Source organism: Corvus kubaryi, unplaced genomic scaffold (assembly GCF_017639235.1).
Source record: "Corvus kubaryi isolate FWS band 111438036 unplaced genomic scaffold, C.kubaryi_AGA036_p1.0 137, whole genome shotgun sequence".
NCBI lineage: Eukaryota > Metazoa > Chordata > Aves > Passeriformes > Corvidae > Corvus > Corvus kubaryi.
The window spans coordinates 6356748-6377304 of NW_024580671.1; the positions used below are offsets into that span (position 1 = coordinate 6356748).

At 39.4% G+C, this 20557-nt stretch overlaps 1 protein-coding gene across 7 annotated transcripts in view; it reads left to right on the forward strand.

The window, feature by feature from the left end:
* OSBPL8 (oxysterol binding protein like 8) overlaps window positions 1-20557 on the forward strand; it is a 73930-nt gene that overhangs the window by 685 nt on the left and 52688 nt on the right. For 5 of the 7 annotated variants that reach the window (XM_042017705.1, XM_042017704.1, XM_042017709.1 and 2 more), the window contains one exon: window positions 16495-16598. In XM_042017705.1, coding sequence (XP_041873639.1) covers window positions 16557-16598 — 42 coding nt within the window. In that variant the 5' untranslated portion in view covers window positions 16495-16556. Of the gene's footprint in view, window positions 1-16494; window positions 16599-20557 lie in introns of those variants that run through there. The other 2 variants (XM_042017711.1, XM_042017710.1) reach the window with 2 other exon arrangements.

A 20557-nucleotide genomic window follows, 5' to 3' on the forward strand; every position in this document is an offset into this window, starting at 1 on the left:
AATGCAGGTTTAAGAAGCTTGGGTTGTCCAAATGAGTAGCATCTGTTGTGATTCATTTGGCTTTAAGGTGTTGGGGGAAATGTTGTGGAAGCAAGGTTTTGGCTTATAGAATAATTTTCTGAATATAGTTTAGTGCCTTCATAGAGATGGTGTTTGAATTTGCACCTCTGTCTGTAGACTTTCGGATGGAGGGAAGGAAGAAAGGGATGTGTTGTTTGTTTGTTTTTTTTTTTTTTGTTTTTTTTTTTTTTTTTTTTTTTTTTTTTTTTTTTTTTTTTTTTTTTTGTTGTTGTTGTTTGTTTTGTTTTGTTTTTTTTTTTTTGGTTGTTGTTGTTGTTTTTGTCAGGGAGGAGATGGTGTTTTAATGACTTGTAACTTGCTGTAGCTGACCACCTGCAATCTGCACAGTGTGTTCTGCAGCAGGGCAGCCCAGACAGGAAATTGTGGAGGAGCAAAAAGTAGTTGCTAAACAAGTTTCATGTGAAGTCTTAGAAAAGGACCTGAGTGAAGGAAGGTGTGCATGTTACCAGGGTTTTACACTCAGTCTGAAAGCTCTCACTGAATCCTCACTCCCTTCTCCAGTGTCAAGGGTCCCAAGAGTTGAGTGGTGGGGGAGAAGAAAAGAAATGATGAGGCTTTTTTATTACTACTCACAGGTGTAATAGGTGCAATTTTCCAACTCTACTTAGCATCTGTCCTCTTCTTGTGACACAGTGCTGCTGTTGCCATCAGTACTGAACGAAAGCCCACGTGAGCTCTGGTGGCCTTAGTCACCATCCTGTTGCAGGGTCATGTTTGCTTGAAATTTATTCTGTGATTTAAAAAAAATGCATTTTATCTCCATGTTTGTCCTGCTGTAGTCATCTTTCAGGTGATGGCTCTGTGTCATTAACTGTTTTGGTTATAATTGTCTGACGATTCTCAACATCTTTTCTCTGTCCCAGCTTTATTCTATGTCCATAATACTTTTATCTTTAGCCCCATGCACCTCTCTCTCCTTTCACTTAAGCATATAGTAGCATATCTGTTTTTTTGTTCTTTGTTGCTGTCCTGCCTGTCTTAGCAATTCAGAAACCTAGCAGTGTTTGTCTATATTCTTGTGCTTTGCTTCACTTTCTCTGGAGAAAAATTCACGTGTTCATGGATGGAGGCTTGCATGATGCATGAATATTTTGCAGTTGTGAAATTTTAAATGTCTCTGCTTGAATCCCATGCATGGCAGAGTTTGCTGCTTGCCTTGCCAAGATCATGCTGTTGTAAGAGTGTGGGAGAAGCTGCAGTTCAGGTGCCTATGTCAACATCTCCTCCCTCCTCAAACAAATAACTGCAAGCATAAGCTATAAAGCAAAATTAGTAATACTCTGCTCCTCCCAGAACTGAGTCCAGGGAGGTTGTTATCAGCGTAAATTTATTTGCTCTGACCAACACTTTTAAGAGCCCTACTGATGGTAGTCTGGTGGAATGCAGTGGTATCAGTCTGCTCTCCATTACAGCCTTGGAATTCATTTCCTAGGTTAGTGAGGCCGACATTGTGTCTTGGCTTCTGCTCCTCCTTCATCACTATTTCTGGTGTCTCATGCATCTTCTAGTTCCCAGCAAATGTTTTGCTGAGTAGCTAAGATAGTAATTTTGATCTTCAGCAGGCTGTCCTTCATCCTAAGGAATGGAAATGCTAGGCTCCTGTGAATTCTGATTTGTGAGCATTACAAAGACAAGCTTGCATGCTCGGTATGCTGGGAGCTAGTGTTACGTACTTTGCTTGAGATGCATAATGAGGCTGACAGCTAGGAGATGAATTTTCTGGGGAAGCATTGAAATTGCTGTTGTGGTGGTTCCTAAAACCACTGACTTGCTAGTGATTGAGTAATTTTTCTACCCATTGCGAAATAATGTGAGCCCACCATGATGGTGGCATGGGATTTGCACAGTTTGCTCCTCAGTCTGCTTCTGGCATGTGCAGCAGAACACCTAAGGGTTGTAGCAGTGGGATACAGCATACTTTGCTTTTGTCAACTCCTGCTAAAATTTTAGGAAGAAAGGGAATTGGGAGTCAAGGCTATATATATATGTACTTGGATCCATGTTACTTATGTTTTCCAGGAGTGAGTGGTAGCTCATTCCTGTGAAGCTTTTGCCGTGCACATCGTGATGTGAACAATCAGCCTCCAGACAAAAGTGACTGCTCTTGGGGGGGGTTCCATGTGGAAAGTGTGTTGCTGACAGACTAGAACTGTATTTTAGTGTGAAACTGAGATGTCCTGTGCAGGCTATTATTTTCTGAAAGCGCCCCAATTTCAAGTAAAGTGAAAGCCCAGGTGATCCAGATGTACCCACCTGCACTAGAACTGCACCTTCTAGTCAGGAATATGAGGTTACTACGGAGAACTTGGTTTTATTTTGGTAATCTGAAATGAAATGTCTGAGTGTCTCAGGTCCTATGCATGGGAGCAGTTTATTGTGGATCTCTGTTTTAAGGATGATCTCACCTGCGGTAACTTAACATTTTTGTTTGACTGGCATTATGGTACATTTCTTTAATCATCTGAGAGGGTTGCTTTTCAAATTAAAGCATTTTGCATACTTTCTTACTGTGTATGGTATGTTGTGGAAATGCTTGAACTGAAGATTCTTGAAGCACCCTCACAGTGCATTCCCTATTCTGCAGTCCTTAGCCCCAGGTTAGGGCAGGGAGGTGAGCTCTGTGAAATACTGCCATCTACAGCACTGTCAAGGATAACTGGACAGCAGCAAGAGAACTCCTTGGAGGTTATAAGGCTTGAAATATGCCTTATCTTGACATGAAGATGATTCTGACTTTCAGCCACTGCATAAAGGACCTGTTTTCAAAATGAAGAGCTAATTTAGGCTTGTTTAAATATTCAAACAGATGCCTGTTAAGCAGCTATACTGTGTATATTTAAAAATAAATTTATAATGGGGAAGAAAAAGTAATTAATGCCACTCTGAACTCCAGTAGTGAACTCCAGAAGTTATACTAAAATATAACACTGGAATCTATCACTGGAAACAAAATTCTGATGTTAAAACTGGATAGTTACTATAAAATCAGCTCCAGTTCACTAGAAAATCAGAAATCACTTTACCTACCTTTCCTTCTGTTGAACAAATAAAGTTACAAAAAGAAATGTGATAGTCACAGAGTCACATGCATCTAAATTTCATGGCAAGTAGACATGTGGAATTTTTTGTGTAAGAGGAAATATCTATGATGTAGGAAAGAAGAAGTTAGAAAGAAAAATGAGAATTCCAGCTCCTTCTGCCTGTCTAGTTGTTGTGCTAATTTAAAAATGGCAGACATGAAAAAAGCAGGTTGGGTGACATAAATTATAAGTAGATTTCCTTGTCAGTAGTCAATCTAAAAGGCAGAATGAATGAATGTACCTTACTGGGGAGAACAAAGTTAAGCTCTTTGAATGGAAATGGCACTGTACAATTAATATCTGTTGTTAAAGATAGCATGAAAAGGCAAAATCAAACTTCATAGCCCACCTAGATCATCTTTATCTTTTGTTTCTATGGCTATTTTTTTTCTGTTTAACCTTTGATTTTGCTTTCATAAATCTTAAATGTTTCAGGATCTTCATGAAGAATTGAAGAATTTTTCAGTCCTTGTTGAAATGTGGTTTATTTATGAATTACAGTTTTTACTGAAACAGCTAACAGATCCTTGAAGGTGTCTGAGGAGACAATTGTACTATGCTTTTTTTTTTGATTGAATGCTATTCTCCAGTCCCAAAGTAGGCAGACTGCTTAGCATTTTAATTGGTTTTCAAGATGAATTCAGGTTTACTTTTCAAGGCCAAAGAAAGGGTTATGAAGGTTAATTATACTTATCAAGATTTGGGAGCAGTCAATTCTCATTGCATGTGGAGTGTTGGCATAGTGCTTTTTTTGGGGAGGGGGGTTGGAAATTGCTTATTACTTCATCCTGTAACTGGAATGCTTGTGTGCTTATCTTGGTTAGGTGCTTTTGATGGGTGTCTCAGTTACTTCGCAGTTTGGTGCTTATAAATGGCTTTGAAATATCTAGCTGGCTATTCACTTTTAATCTGGATTTTATTAAGTTAATAGCACTCCTGGAGTTACAAGCCCTAATTTCATATTCTGTGTCTGTTGCATACAATTTGGATATGAAAAAGCCAAAGTTGTGAATGTCTCAGACTTTCTAGAAGCTGTCATGGGAGTGTAAAATTTGCCACTGTATTAAGAATTACTGGCTTATGGTATTTTTTCTCAGGTTGTGATCATCAGGAAGAGGACAGCTCATCCTGCACTGAATTCTGTTGAGGGCTACAAAACGAAGGAACAAAATCTTTTCAAATAGGAAAGATTATGTATGCCAAGCTGTTTTTGAGGTTAGAGGCTCTGCATGCTTGTTGTTGTCATTAAAATCAGTATTACATGTGCTTTTTCTTTACAATTTTGGAAAAAATATCCCAAAGCAATAAATTTTTACTCTTCTACATGTTCATGATAAGATTTCTTGGGCAAATCATAGCTTTTAAAAGTTAAAGACTCTAGTTGTAACTGCACTGTACTTGGTGAAGTTGACTGGTTTGTATCTGTGACAGCTGGTTTTGGATACTCAGTTAATAGTGGATTGAAAGGGCAGGACACAAGGTTCCTCCAGTTGCCCCTGTCAGCACTGCACATGGCTGGAAGCATGGACTGCTGGTTACTCTTAGAGCTGCTCCTGCAGGAAGTCTAAATGGGTACCTGCAGTTTTCTTCCTTCTGACACCTCACAGCAGTGTGTGAAGTGAGTGTCAAAGACGGAATGTGCCCCAGGAACATGCTCTCACTCTATGGGTAGGTTGGGATGTACATTTTTGTTCAGTTACAGTTTCTGAGCTGTTGCTGCCTGGCTCCATTTATTTTGTAAAGCATGGAAATTGGTGTTTCATTCTTTTCCTACATGTTAGACTTGGAAATACATGTGTAAGCTGCCTTCAAGGGAATAAAATGTGTAACATTATACACAGAGGTGTAGTTAACTGCTTTGGCTGAGATACAGGGTATTGAATTGCTTTATGCTAGTATTATCTTGGTAGTTAAGCTTGTGTTTATCTTGGTATTGTGTGTGATTTTCAATATGAAAGTAAGTTACCAAATGCTGTTAAGTGATAATTCTTGTCAGTTTGGGGGACGATATTGTCATGCTGTGAAAGGGAACGACGAAGGTTTTTTCCTTTTAAAAAAGCAACACATTCCCTCTTGGAATCATTCTTTCCCTTATTTATCGTTTGAGCTCACAAGTATTGCATCCTTCATTCCCAGCATTTGTGTCAGTCTTCTGTCTGACCCGGCATTCCTAAATTACCTGATGTCTCTTGCCACTTAACTAGCTCCTTTAACTTGCTGAGTATTGAGGGGCTGGATAGAGGAGGGTGAGGAGGCAGGATTCAAAACTTCCTATCACACAGTCCTATGGGATTGCGCAGCTGAGAGGATTGTATTCACTTTAAATCAGGTGCTCAAGCTATCTGATGGCCCCTTTAAAACATTTTATGGGAAAGAGAATTCCCAGTACTTGAGTAAACTGGATGGAAGGGCAGGAGGAGGTGCCTTATCCATTAAATATTTGTTTAGCCTTGAACAGAATAATGCTTTGCCAAGGATGTCATTTTTTCCTCTGTTTTCTTCTCCGAAGCATTTCAAAGAACTTCCAAGGAAGTGTCAAGGCTTTGTTTTCCTGTCTGTGCTTACAGCCACTCCCTGGCTGTCAAGGAGCAGAACCCTTTATCCCAATCATGACACGTACTCAGTTGATTCAAGCAGAAAAAATAGTATCTTCTATATTGGTCCCTGAAGCAGAATATTAAATGTATCCTGATAATATGTGGCTCTTGCTATGAAAAGTCTTGGTGTTTCCTTGCAGTACTGGGAGCAAAAAGCATTCTGCTCTTCAGAAATGGGATATGTTTAATTTCTGTTTTTGAGGGCTGGCTTTGATCTGTGAAAGGCTTGACTTCTATTTTCACCTCTGTCAAAAGTAACTTTTATATAAGTTGCTTGTTTGTTGCAAATAGTGTGAGCAGTGGCCTGGCTGACATTAGGCAGTGATACTGACCTGATTTCTGAGGGCTGTGAATTGCAGGTAAGTTGTCACTTGATGGTGCTTGTAGTTCTTCCGTAGCAGTTTGTTGTGGCAGGTCAGGTGCTTCTCATTGCCCAAAGAAATGTCATAGAGGAGCTTGTAATTTGTAAAATAGAAATGGGTAGGTAAACAAGAGGTTTATTGTTAGGTCACTTGCCAAGTCTGCAATGCAATACTGTTGTACAGTTCCTGTGGATCAGGCTATATTGTTTAAATACTGCTGTTCATCCTGTTAAACTAAAAGCTATGTGAGATTGTTGCAGCATTTCCAAATCAAATTTGATTGGCAGTTACTCAGTAGCTTCAGAAGACAAGCTCAGATGTTTGTTGCTAAAAGCACTAGTTCTTGTTAAGCCTGTAAGAAGTCTATTTGTAATATTTTTTCCCCTGTATTTAAAAAATCTCCCACAGAACAACAGTGAAGAACCTCCCAAAAAAATCCCAACTTTCCTCCCTAGGATCCCCCAAAAAACCTCACAAGCCATAAACAAAAAAACACAAAAAACAAACCCTGCCAAAAACCCTATGAAAGATCCTGAATTGTGATTATGTAGAACAGCACTGACATCTAAAAAGCAAAGTTGGGTTCATCAGCTCATTTTACTTTAGCATTAGAGTGAAAAAAACCCCAAACTTGGCAGAACCAATGGAAATCTAAATTAGACTTTCTAAAGCTTTTTAATAAACCATGATGTGTAAACCAGATACTATTGCTGCCTGTTTGAACCTGCTACTACTTTAAGTTAGGATTTCTAGGGTTTTTCCTATTGCAGTAGGTTACTCTGACCTTTTGTTCTTAAATTCTTGTACAGATATCCTGTATCTTAAACTTGTGTAAACTACTTTCCAGCACTAACCAAAAGAAATACAAATGAAGGCCATTTCTTATGTCATCAACTCTGTTTTAATATCAAGAAGAGACACTGCTGCTAAAATAAGAAAATTAAATTGTACATGAGAATAAACATAAGGTTCCTGTTTGAAATATCTGCATCTCAGCCTGCAGAAAGACCATTTTTTTAGAAACCTCTCACATAACATAACTGTACTACAGCCAACACAGCTCAACTGAGACTTGTTTGTCTGTGTTAAGTCTTCTTTCATATTTTTAATCTTGGAACTTGCATTGATTTTTCTATTTTATGGTATTTCAGTTTAGAGCAGAAATTAGGATTGTAGTTAAAACTCTCTTAACTGAGCTCCTGTGAAGTGTATTCATGGTGCTCATTAGAGAGGTAATCTCAGTTCCTACTTTGGTGAAACAGCTATTGGGGTACAGAAAAGTGGTTCTGTACTGGTAGGCCTTTGGGAGCTGTGACACTTAGGGTATCCTTTCAACAAGTGTGAAAATTTAAATGAAGCCTTAAGGTTTCTTTCACCTCTTGAAAATAAGTTGGGCATCCTTTTCAGTTCTCAGAGGCAGCAAAATACAGAGTGTGAAGGAAGAGCTAAAAGCCTAGTAGAATTGCCGTTAGAAAACTGGTCTTTGCAGTGGCTCAGTTTTGGAGGAATATTATTCATTTAATGGAATTTTTTTGGGATTCATTTAGGAATTCAGTTGCAATAGCATCTGATGTGGCAGTGAACCAGTGTTGGTACCTATCTGTCCAGGCAAAATCTCTGCAGCTTCTGAGATACAGAAACTTTATGGTAGTTTAAGCTAACTTCTTACTTTATTTGCAGTACGTGAAAAGCACTCACCTAGTAACATACAGTTTATCTAGCAGTTAATAATTAATTGATCTGTAATAGTATGATTATTTGCAATAGTTTTGATATACTCTCAGGATAGCTTTCTGAAACTTTATTCCTTAGGAAGTAGATTGTATTCTTGACCTGCAGATGAGACTTAAAATATTTCTGTATCTATGATCTCATTATAACTAAAATGTTTAGATACATCATTTGATGTATTGAAGTAGACTTCTAACATTCTCTTACTGAGGGTTTTTCAGCACAATGAATTAATTCTTATATTCTTAAAATTTTTTCATAGTCTTGGGTTTTGTTTTGGAAAGTTCCATGCAGAAGAAATCCAGATCTATTTGTTCTCTCTGGAGGGCAACTGATTCCACTTTGGCATCAGAATCAGAAGGATTTGTTCTGCCACCTATCCATCTTGTCTATGGAAACATCTCTGCTGGCTTATCTTACTTTTTCAATTCAGACAAACGTCTAACAACAACATTGCTTTTCCTTTTGGCTTGGCTTGATTCCCTTCATTTCCTGAAGTAGTTTCCAGTTGGTGTTGGGGGGGTCTGTAGCTGTAAACACAGTCTGTGCTTACCCAGGCTGTTAGGGTTGGAATGAGGTGAGTGAAAAGCTGTCCCTCAGCTGCTCGTTACCACTGCAGCGCCAGACCTGCGGAAGTCCCACGACCTAGCTCAGTTTAAATGACAGACATTCTGTGAGTGTGTGTTTAAAATAATTTGCAGTAGTGGGGATGCCTTTTGACTGAAGAAGGTTAGGGAGCACCTGCACAGACAGTCAGCAGGCAGTCCCTCAGCCACTGTGGGGAAAGAGGTGGTAAGGACCAGGTGTGGAGGACTGGTAATCTCCTAATCCCTTTCACCTGTCTCTAGAAGAGTGTGTCACACTTCCTCTTCATACAGCTGCTGAAATGAGAGATAAGACAGAGAGTACCATGTGAGAGACTATTACTAGTAACTTGTCAGATGTGGAAGAAAATCGCAGCATGGAGTTCTAAAAGGAATATGGTTTGCAGTGTCTTTAACCACTTAGTTTTAGCCCATCTTTTTTTCTTCAAAATCAAGACTATCATCGGCCATTTTGACCTTGTATTAAGGTGGTGTATGACACCCACTTAGTTATTTTGCTGGTTACTACTGCAGCAAAGTTATTATAAAATATAAAAATTTATGTAAGGATAAAAGGCTAGATTTGGTATCATAAGGTTTGAATAAATCTTCTTTCCCTACTTTACAGTGAAACAAACAAAAGATCTGAATATTTTATGAAGCTTCATAGGTTCTGTCTTGAACAAAATCAGTGGTCTATTGCCTCTCTTATTTTTATGTTCAAAAGTTAGACCAAGCCCCAGGTAAAAATGGCTTGTGGAAGTGAAGTGTATAATGCTGCAGATAACTAGACAACCTTTAAGTGAAGAAGCAGATGTTTTTACCATTAAGACAAGCAACTCATTTGAATCATGGGAACAGTCTTGCAGAATACGTATCATGAAGACTGGGATAAGTTTGGGAGCTTTGAAGTGCGTTTCAATGGCCAAAGGGCTCCAGAACCGTAGGTACTCAAGCTTTTAGAGAGAATGTTGGAATTTAGTACCTGTAGGTGACTTTTACCATCTTTTCTGTACTCCTTCATTTTTTTCAGGACAAGTTTGTCTGTGGACCACCAGTTTAAGGTAGTAATTATTAAAGTTGCAGTGGGTATTCAGAAATTTTTTATGCTTTCCTTGGCCTTTGTTGCCATCTAACTCTCTCAAAAGATAGAAGAGGTATCTGGACTGTGCCAGGATTTTTATAGATGAGAGATGTTTTCAAGTCCTGTTCTTAAGCACTTCAACTTTCCTGGGGTTTTTTGGTGGTTTGGTATTTGATATTTTTTCCCTTCTGAAAACAGCAATACAGAAACAGAGGAAACAGCTTGCTCTACATGTGGACTGTTTATTCAGGAAATGAGAAGGCAGGTGATGAAACTCAGGGTGGAAGGAAGTGTTTCATAAGGGTAGATTTGGTGCCTGATAGCATTAAGGGATCACAGTGTACTTGGGGGACTTGAGGCAGTTGTTGATTCTGGTGTGGTTATACTTGTAGCAGACTTTTGAGCATTCAAATGTTGCAATTCAGAGTTAATGTAACTATGCAGTTTGCCATCTATGACTTCCCCTATATAATTACTGGTTTTGTTAAGCTCTACTGTGAAGTCAGTTTGGACTGACTTCACAGTAGAAGAAATTGAATCTAGAGATTTACTCAACTCTCAGATTGATCTTCTGCTGAATTTTTTGACCCTGTTGCCCCTCCTCCATTTTTACCAGTAACTCTGCTTCAGTTCCTGCTTTCTTGGAACTGATCTCAGCAAACATGGGGTACTTGGCATGCAGTCGCACTGTGTCATGTGCAAGAAGCTGGCCTGATCTGTAGCTTGATAATGAAGTGTACTTGGTGTGCAGACTTGTTAGCTGAGGAAGATGATCCGTGGCCTTGCGCTACAACCAGGAGGCTGCTCTTCCTCTGGTGCACTGTATTCAAAGAGCCTTGAGAGTAAGACATGTACTTTTATTGCCTTCTGTGCTATTGCTGCTCCCCTGCTGCATGGAGCAAAGTGATAGTGCGTTCAGCAGTCATACAACAGCATGAAAGACACTCAGATTTTTTGAGAGCCTTGGTTTGATCACCCTAGTTAGATTTAGGGTGTAGATTTTCTTTAATCTCTTAAAACTGATCCTATACCTCTTAGGAGTTATAGGTAGCTATAACTGTTATAGTTAGCTCTTGATGTCTAGGAAACTTGTTCTTTTTGGTTTGTTTTAGCACTTAGATACCTTTCTCAAGTATATTACCTTGAACTTTCTCATGGACCTTACAGAACTGCTTACTTAGAGTTCACCTGGTTATCCTGACAGATCGTTGAACATGAGTCAGCAACCTGCCCTTGCCATAAAGATGTATGGTGTTCTTGAATGCATTAGATAAGGCATTGTCAGCAGGTTGAGAGTGGTGATCCTTCCTCTCTACTCAGCACTGTTGAGTTCATATCTGGGGTGTTGTGTACAGTTCAGGGCTCCCGAGTACAAGAGGGATGTGGATGTACTGGAGAGAGTCCAGTGAAGGACTATGAAGATGATCAAAGGCCTGGATCATCTCTTGTGTGAGGAAAGGCTGAAAGAGCTGGGTCTGTTTAGCCTGGAGAAGAGAAGGCTCAGGGGGAACTCATCAATGTGTATAAGTACCTGGAGGGAGGGTATAAAGGTGACAGATAAAGGTTCTTTCCAGTGGTGCTCAGTGATGGTACAAGAGGCAATGGGCACAAACAGAAACACGGGAAGTTCCATCCCAACATCAGCAACGTTTTTTGACTGGGAGGGTGACCAAGGACTGGCACAGGTTGGCCAGGGGGATTGTGTAGTCTTCATTCTTGGAGATATTCAAATGCTGTCTAGACATCCTTCTGTGAAGGATCCATCCTGTTGTGACTCTGCTTTCCAGCAAGGACCTAGGTGAATTTTTATCCTTCTTGACATCACTGTAAGAAACTAGTTTTGTTTTCTCTTCATGTGCCTTGCCTTTGCTTGCTGCCACATTGATCTTTAAAGTCAATATATAATTATGCTTGTGTCATCTTAAAAAAAAATTACAGTATATTCTTATCTGATACTCATATCAGACAATTTAAATGCTTCTACTTATTTTAGGCTTTAGGGAAAGAAGGCAGGCAACCTGCAGAGCTTAGGTCAATTTGGAGGTCAGAGCCCAGGAGCACGCTTCCCTTTGGAAAGGCTGTCCAGAACACAGCAGCCCTTTCACCATGCAGCCCAGGGGCAGGTCACAGTGAGGCTGGCCTTGCCTGTGAGGTTTGGTGCTGGAGTGCAGGAGGGTACTGTGATACTCTAACAGATCACAAAGCAGTATCACAGTGCAAGTGCCATATCTAATGACCGTAGGTGATAGTCCTTAGGAAGAAAGCTAAAACCTGCCTATATAATACAGTATGCAGGTGTTCAAGTACCTTGGTCCATTGACTAAAAAGAAAATGCATTAGATTCAGGGGTCATCTCTACCACTTGCACTTTGTGGCTGCACCTTGGCTGAAATTCAGCAACTTGTATGGGGACAGTGGGGACTCTGGATGAAACTCTCCAGATGTAGTGGAGTGTTTGAACAGAAGCTAATCTTGTGGGGGAGAAGGGGAAGAAGAGTCCTTTTGTGAATTGAATTATGATTTAATGTTATAAATATAGTACCAATAGGGTATTACTGCCATGGTGTCAGGGCTAAACTCTCTTGTGCCTGGAACAAATATCATGTTTGGTGTTGAGCTCTTGTTATGCTGGCAGAAAAAGGGCCTTACATTGCCTAGTAACCCCTTTATTTAGTTAAACAAACATACCCTGCAATAAGAGCTTATGTAGTCTGGTTAACATAGGGAATATGTAAGTCAATGCAGAACGCTGCCGTATCCACTTCACTGATCCCTACAGGACTGAACAAAAGCTTGCAGTTTCTCTCATGCCGAGTGACCTGAGTTGTGCTGCTTTTAGTCTGTGGTCTGTGTAACTACATCTAAGAGAATATATAACAGTATAGTACTGAGACATCCATTTTATGGCTCTTGAAATTATTTTTTTTTAATGGGCAGGAATTGTTGTCTTACCTCTTCCCATAGGACTTTTGAGCATGCATGTTTGTAGATGGTTAGAAAAGATCCTGTTCATGCAGGGTAGTAGCTTTCATTGATGCATATTTTTCTTTCCTTATGTGGGAGACCTAAGGAGGATTTTCCTATTCTCAAGGTGCAACAAACTGAAAACCACATTGTTACAAAAACTACCAATGGCTGAAGCAATCTGTTAAAACCATAGAACCACAGAATGGTTTGGGTTGGAGGGGACCTTAAAGGCCATCTAGCTCCAACCTCCCTGCCATGAGCAGGGACACCTTCCACTAGACCAGTTTGCTCAAAGTCCCATCTAGCCTGGTCTTGAACACTTCCAGGGATGGGGCATCCACAGCTGCTCGGGGCAACCTGTTCCAATGCCTCACCACCCTCACAGTACAGAATTTCTTTCTAATATCTGTTTGTCCTGGGATGAAAGCAGAGTAGAGCTGTGAATGACCTGGTGGACTGACCTGCTGACCACGCTTCTTTTGATGCAGCCCTGGATACAGTTGGCTTTCTGGGCTTCAAGCACATGTTGCCAGGTCATGTCTAGTTTTCATCCACCAGTATTCCCAATTCCTTTTCCTCAGGACTGTTCTCAACCTGTTCTCCACCCAGCATTGGGTGTTTGTGCTTGCAAGTGTTTGTCCTGGGGATTGCCCCAGCCCAGGTGCAGGACCTTGCACCTGGTCTTGTTGAACTGACTTCCTGAGGTTCACACAGACCCAGCTCTGAAGCGTGCCGAGGTCCCTCTGGATGGCATCCCTTCCCTCCAGCTTGTCAGCTGCACCACACAGTTTGGTGTCATCAGCAAAAATAGGATGGAATGCAGGTGTTAACAGGACAGGTTATAGATTGTGTGATAAGAAGAAAACATTTCCCTTCTGGTTTAAATACATGTTTTCGACCTGCTCAACCTTCTTCACAGTTGGAGAGAATGTGCTTATTTTGTGGCAGGATTTGTCTGATTGGTACAGGTGCTTTAAAGTAAGTAATACGTTTGTGACTGTGTGATTGTATCCATTGTCTATAAAGGAAAAATTGCTGACTAGCTGGATGCCATTATAGAGTTATTTTCAAATAATTTCATTTTGCATGTGCCCTCCTGAACACTTAAGCTTTTAAGAATTAAGATTGTGAAGGAACATTTGTTAATTAAAACCTCAAGTTGACCAAATTGCAAACACTTGTGAATGTTACAGAGAGCAGCAAAAGCATGTAATGAATGTTCCCTAAAAGCGAAAAAAAATCCCTAAATCAATAAAATGGTACATTTGGGGTTTTATCTTCAAATCTAATGGTTGGGTTAGCTAAAGTAGAAAAGAGCTTGCTTGCTTGTGGAAGTACTCTTCATAATAACCTGGCTGCATTTACAAATAAATATATTCCCCTTCCCTACATTGGTTGGAAAGTTGTTTCAAAGCCTCGGGGCTCAGATGGTTAGAAGTGTTCTGTAATTTTCAAAATAAATCTGTTCTCCAGAACTTATTATTCATACTTATTTGATTCTTTGGCAACATCCTTTTGCTGAGAGAGCCCTTTTCCTTCCTTTGTATTTATTTTGGCATATAACAGAAGCAATATTGTTCACTTTCAGCCTTCATTTTGCCAAGAAAAATAAGCCAAGCTGGCTGTCTACTCATAAGCTAAACAGCTTGGGGGAGGGTAGTCCTTAACCATTTCTGCAGCTGCTTTACTGCTTAAACATGAGCAGGTAGAATTTTTTCCTTCCCTTTCCCAGAAAACTTCACTGAAGCCTTTGGGACCCTGCTGGATTATGAGTGTCTTTGGGACAGTGATCAGAATGCTAAGAATTAGACATTAGGCTATCTGTCTGATGGTACTGCTCTTGACACTAAGATAAGGAAGGATGTAGTGTCTGTGGTCATGTGAACAAATGGAGGAGCAGATTACACCAGGAGCATTGACAATAAAAACTAAGAGTTAAAAACAGTTTGTTAAACATAAAAATGTGTTAAAAGTGGTTTAGGCTGAATGTTCCTGTCAGCAAAGATCTGTTCCTTTGGATAACTTGAGTGTGGTTACAAGTTTGTGTAACTGAAAAAAGCAAAAAAAAAGGCTTTAAATAGCAGTGCACACATCTGTTTGTAATGGCACTCATTTTTCATCCTATTTAAAAGAGTTTGCTGTAAATTGAATATGCATGCAGTCTGGTGTACCCAATCTGCATCTTGTATTTGGGTGTGGAAGGTAGGGGTCACAGTGCTTGCTGCTCTGCGAAACAGAGCTTTGGGGTGAATTCCTCTTTCTGTGGTAATGACAGCTTTCCTTTTATTAATGCAAATTAATCATTTGCTGTCATCTCCTTTCAGATGTCTACTGTTTCTAATTTACATGAGAACATCTAGCCATGTGCTTCCCAGTTATGTGCCTCCTCAGTTAATTACTCAGGTGCTTGGGCAAGGTCCTCCTCAGTTCATTGGACTAAGTCATAGAAAGCTTTTAACTTTGCAATTTTGTTAGCACACAGTAATTTTGTTAAACTATTTTTTTAATGGTTCCTTTTGTGGATTACTGGCATATGTTATGGTAATTTGCTAAAGTGTATTAATACTGTATGTTTTTTCCTGAGGGAAAGTTCTAACTTGCTTTACATAATACAGAACCAAAAACCAATTGTAATAAAACATTGAAAGCAGTTGAATAGATAGTTGTTCTTTATGGTGAGATTTGTTTTCATTAGTGTCTGTTTCCTGAGACAGACCTTGAACTATGAGATCCTGTGTATTCTGGTTATCTGTTTGTCTTTCTCCCGTCCTCCTACATTCAGGATGCTCCTCAGGTTCCCTGGCAGCACTGTGATGATTCTTCCCACCTCACCCTTCCATCTTCACTTAATCTGTTTTTACTGAACCTTGCCATTAACCCGATGCATAGATTAAGCACAATATGTTAACAGCATAGCGTAAAAAAACCCCTCACCATCTCCATGCTAGCTAGCCCTGCTCTTGCTCAAGTGTTGGTTTAGCAATTAAGTTTGTAATTGAGCTGCTTCCTGCCCCCTCACCCCACCCAAGACAAAAGGAAAAAGAAGTTGTCCTTGGGCTAATTCTCTGATTGCTGTGGCTGGCAGGAAGGGCAGAGTGAGAGCAGCTTTGCAGAGGGACCACAGGGTTTTCTCCCTGTGCACTACTGGCTGTACTGTTTTGAACAGGTAGGCACACACCCTCCTCATCCACTACTGTCTTGTTTGAAGGTGCTCTTGGAGAGAGAGGCAGAGTGATGGGCTGTAGCTGGGCATCTCAATAGGCATCCCAGTTTGATCTGCACCTCTCCTGAAACTGGCTTAACAAATCAATGGTTAGAGCACTTTCTTTCCACCAAGTTTTGCTTGATTCCAGACTGTGTGCTTATCTCACTAATGGCTTCAAATATGCTGTGAATACTAAGATCATCGTAGATTTCATCCTCTTGCAAAAAAAGTAAATAGGAGATGCTTAGTGAATGAGGCATTGCTTTCTGGCTGTGTGTGGTGACCCCCAGATGAGTGCCCGCTGTGCCACAGAAGGGGCTGGCTTCCACATATTATTTAATTTCTGTGTTTTGGTTCCACAAGGCAATATGTGGTTGTTTCTGGAGTTATGCTGGGAAGCCCTCAACCCTGACTGCTCCAGAATAGCTTTGTTTTGTACCCAAACAGTTGGTGTACGCATGCCTGTGGGGCGGGAGCGGTGTGCTGCTGGGAACTCTGGAACAACGGGAAATACGGGGAAAACATGTGGGTTTCTTTTTTTTGCATAACTCTCCCTTATTTGTAGAAGTAAATGCTTGCCTCTGTGAGTAGTTTTTGTTTTGGCCATTTTATTTGAAACTATTCTGTCCATTTCTAAGTTGATTTCTATGGGAAAATGTTCATTTTTTGTGAGGAACTGTAAAATGCAGAAGTTACCATATAAGAATGTTTACCCTGTTAAAACATAGGGGAGAGAAAGTGTAGCTCTCTAATGGATTTCAGCCCTTGGAATTAAATTATTACATTTTTGATTTCCTCTCTAGGATCTCAAGTAGCAGGATGGAAGAACTCTAACTGATAGAGACAGAGAACGGGCCCTTGCAACATGGAGAATGTTCCGGTTGATGGGGAACTGGATAGAAATTCAGTGAGTAACTTAAGTGTGCCTTTGTGTAATGAGATGAATGTGAAGATGCTTTTGCAGGGAGAGGGTTAAATGGCTTGAATCTGTTCACTTTTGGTTTGAATTGATACTTTTCTGGTGAATGCATTTGGACTATCATGTAGTATCATGTATCATTTACTAGATTCTCATGGCAAGAGGGCTGAACTTCAAAAAAAATTTGGGATTTTGGATTTGATTTTTGCATTTTGTCTCAGAGTCCCAAAGGAAAAAGGTATTCCTCTCAGTCTAATTGGCACGTTGCTAGTTAGTGACTACGGACAATAGAAAAAATAATGTAGTTCTTGGTGGAATGAGGAGCAGAAAAGACAGAAGGATTGATAATTATATGTTATGAGAGTAATCTGAGGTGTAAGAGTGATAAGCTGTACTGATTATAAAATTTCTGAAGCAGTGAAGCTCTTTCTAAGCACAATTTAAAAACAGGAAAGGCTAGTGGGTACTATTGTGCTTCATCATCATCATAAATGTTGAAATTATTTAAGAGTTTAGTTTTTCCACAAGCTGTGTTATGTAGAAGCACTCTAATAGCTGAAGCAGGAAATGTTTTATAGTTTCCAAAACACTGCCTCCCAAAGGCAAAATAGGATATGTTTTCTGTAACTGAGGTGAAGGTCAAGTTCAACACCTCATTACTGACAAAATTTATTTGTGATAGTCAACTACTACATGGAGCTATTAATTTGATCGAGTATTTTATTACTGTTTTTATCTTAAGTGATGATTTTGGAGACAAACTATTTTGCGGTGCATTAAGAAAATTCTTGGCTTTTTTCTGTAATGAACTAATTCATTGGTTTGCTGCTGGCCCATGCATCTATATCCCAGATGCAGCATAGTATGAGTATCAACTCTCACCTGTGCAGTAGGGTATTTTTATTTTTTAAAAAAATCCTGTCAGTTCAGTTGCTGTGCTCCTTGTTTCCTCAAAATATATAGAAAAGTACCAGTTTAGAAAACACTTCAAAGTAACATAAAATGTGCTACTTTTCTTTTTGTGACATTCCTTCAGAATAGCATGATGTTAAGAAGGTACCTCAAAATGAGTCTCTGTTTTACCAAGACCCTTTTAGAAGAGTGCTAAGTGTAAGGATAGATTGCCTTTCATCCTGTGTGCTTCTGAAGTGTCATCTCACAATAATTTTTTTTTTAACTGATGGTATATTGTAATAGGCTACTCTAAGCATTTCTTGCCAAAATACCAGCTTGTGGGGTAATTGTCTTAACTGCAGTTACAATGTCAAGTTTTCTGTGTTGCACAGAAAGGCGTTAAAAACATTTCTGAAAGCTTATTTGGTAGTCTAATATACTTGGCCTAGTGTATATTGTGAATAAAAGTGAAAATTAAATATTAAACATGTCATATATATTTTAAGAGAGAGTGACCCAGTAATTTTGAAGACCTTCAGTCAATGCAAATGCTGAAACTTCCCAGAAATTTAAATTTTTTAAAATCTTGTTTAAAATTTTTCAGTATTCTAGACTTTTAGGGGCAATCTGTTTGGGTTTTTTCTTTTTAAATTCCATTGTCATGGTAGAATTAATGAAATACACGAGTTGCAATGTACATGAGGAATACTGATCAATGGTTTTCTCCACTTTTAAGTCCTTTGGGATGTGTCTAGGAGATATCTGAAAAAAACTTTTTTTAGAGGTGTCAGCTTTGTAACTTGCTTTTTTGGCTTGTGTGTAAAAGAGGAACAGATGGGGAGATCACAGACCTTAACGCTGTGCTCTTTCCTTTCCAGAATCAGTATAGGCAGAAAAGTCTTGTGTTAAATGCTCTTATTGTCTAATAATTAGGTTGATATGTACTGAATATAAATTTGAAGACAAAGGCCTGTGACAACTCAGCAAACTATTTTTGTAGTCCAGCACCATTAAAACAGTGCAAAGTAAGAGATGCTTTGCTTTGAGTTCTTGAGAGCAGTTTTTGTCTACTTTTCTATAAAATAATAATTTAATCAAGTATCACTGCCCAGATCTTAGAATATTACATGGAAATGTATGGTATAAACTATTGTTTTGTGAAATTATTTTTTTAGTAATTTTTACTCATTTCTAATTTTTGCTAAAACACATATTTAATAAATAATTTGCCTGTAATATAACTCGTACAGTCAGTGTCAGTCCTTGCTACTTAATCCATCAACAGACACAAAAGTACCTCTTTTCCTAGAAGCATTGAGTAGAGGTTCTTCTTATTGATCAGATTTCTGAATTGGGTCAGTGGTCTTGAATTTAAATGGAACTGGATTAATTTTAATGGTTTACACGTATTAGAGATTATCTTCAGCAAGGTGAAAACTCAAACTTGGCTTTAGAATGTTCATGTAGACTATTAAAAATTTAGCTTTATGTTTTGATTGTAGAACTAATAAGTGTTTTTTAAAAACTTTTGTAATATGAGATTCAGACATGCTAGTGTGACGTATGTTTTTTTTTTTTACCCTAATATTCAACAGGAAAAGGATTTTGTTTTTTAGTAGAACTTGGCAGATAAAGTTTAGTAGCAGTTGTTATAAGCTTTATTTCTGAGAAATGAGAGTCTAAAAATAGTGCTTTTTTGAAGCACATGAGCTGCCTTTGTAGAAAAACAGAATTACAGCTGCTGTCTCATGTGATGCTTTATATTGCTGGATTTATATTGCTGGTTTTACTTCTTAGTCAAAAACTTTACTGGGAGGAGGACTAGGCTTTATATATTTTGGTAGCAACGTTTTAAAGTAATTGTGCCTCTATAGAAGTGAAATTGATCACGTAGTGTTGAGAGCCTGTCAAAGGACTTGTTCTGTAATCTGTAATCAGAGTCATCAATTATATAATGTGAAAATAAGGGGAGGCCTCTGGAAATACGTGTTTGTTTCTCTTAATTTTGTATGTTTAGAATAAGAGTTGTGGGTGGTGACGGACAGGAATGTCCTGAGGGCATTCTTTTCAGAGAAAACATTAAAGTAGTAAAACTGTCATGTTTTGTTCCCTTAGTGGTTTGGAACCCCAGTCTGCAGTGACATGGATTGCAGATGATAGAGGTGCAGTAGGCCATTGGAAAATGAAGTGGTCTTTTTGGCCAAAATAGTCTCATTTCACCTTAACATCTTGCACTGATGTTTAGAAATATACATTCTGCAGGTTTTAGGTAAATGCACGGACCAAATACCTCTAATGAAGAGAGGGGATTGACCAGGAACAGAGGGAGTTTGGTGTGTAAACAGAATGTCTGTTGGAGAAGATCAAGGACAGAGTTAGACAGGCTTGTGTTTCAGCCTCTGGCATAGGAGCTGTTTGTACCAGTTCATAGGATTAACCATGCAATGCTAAAATATTTACATGAAAAGCCCCTGCATCATCGTCTCAGGTGACGGGTTGCCCTGCTCTCTGGTGTCATGTTGTGTCTTGGCCAGGGCTGCCTGCGAGGCAGGCAGTGAGACAGGACCTGCCGCGCTGCCTTTTCTCTCCTGTTTGTTCCACACGTAAGTAACGCGCTGCGAGTGAACATCTGGCTGAGCCTCAGGCACTCCTGATCCTCTGTGTCTGTGTACAAGGTATTTTTCCAGTTCCGTTCTCTTGCTTTCCGGCTCCCGGTGACAAATAAAGCAGCCCAGTGCTGAATAGCAGTGCTCCCAGTCCTTCAGTCAGCTGCTGGATCTCTGTACAGTTTCTGCAGGCTGCTTCTTCTCTTGTCAGCTACTATTCTCTTGAATGTAAAATCAGCAGAGGGTAGGACAGTTCCAGTCTGAACATAAATTGTTTCCAAGTCTGCAGTATGTTATCTGTACCTTAAGAATAAACACTTTGCCTTGAAAGCCGTTGAATTCTTGAATATTTTTCATGTACTACTGGTAAGTTCATGGGTTTCACTCTTTGACCTGAATTTAGTCTCTGGCAGGAATAGAAGGTTATTTGCCAAGTGTGCTTATATT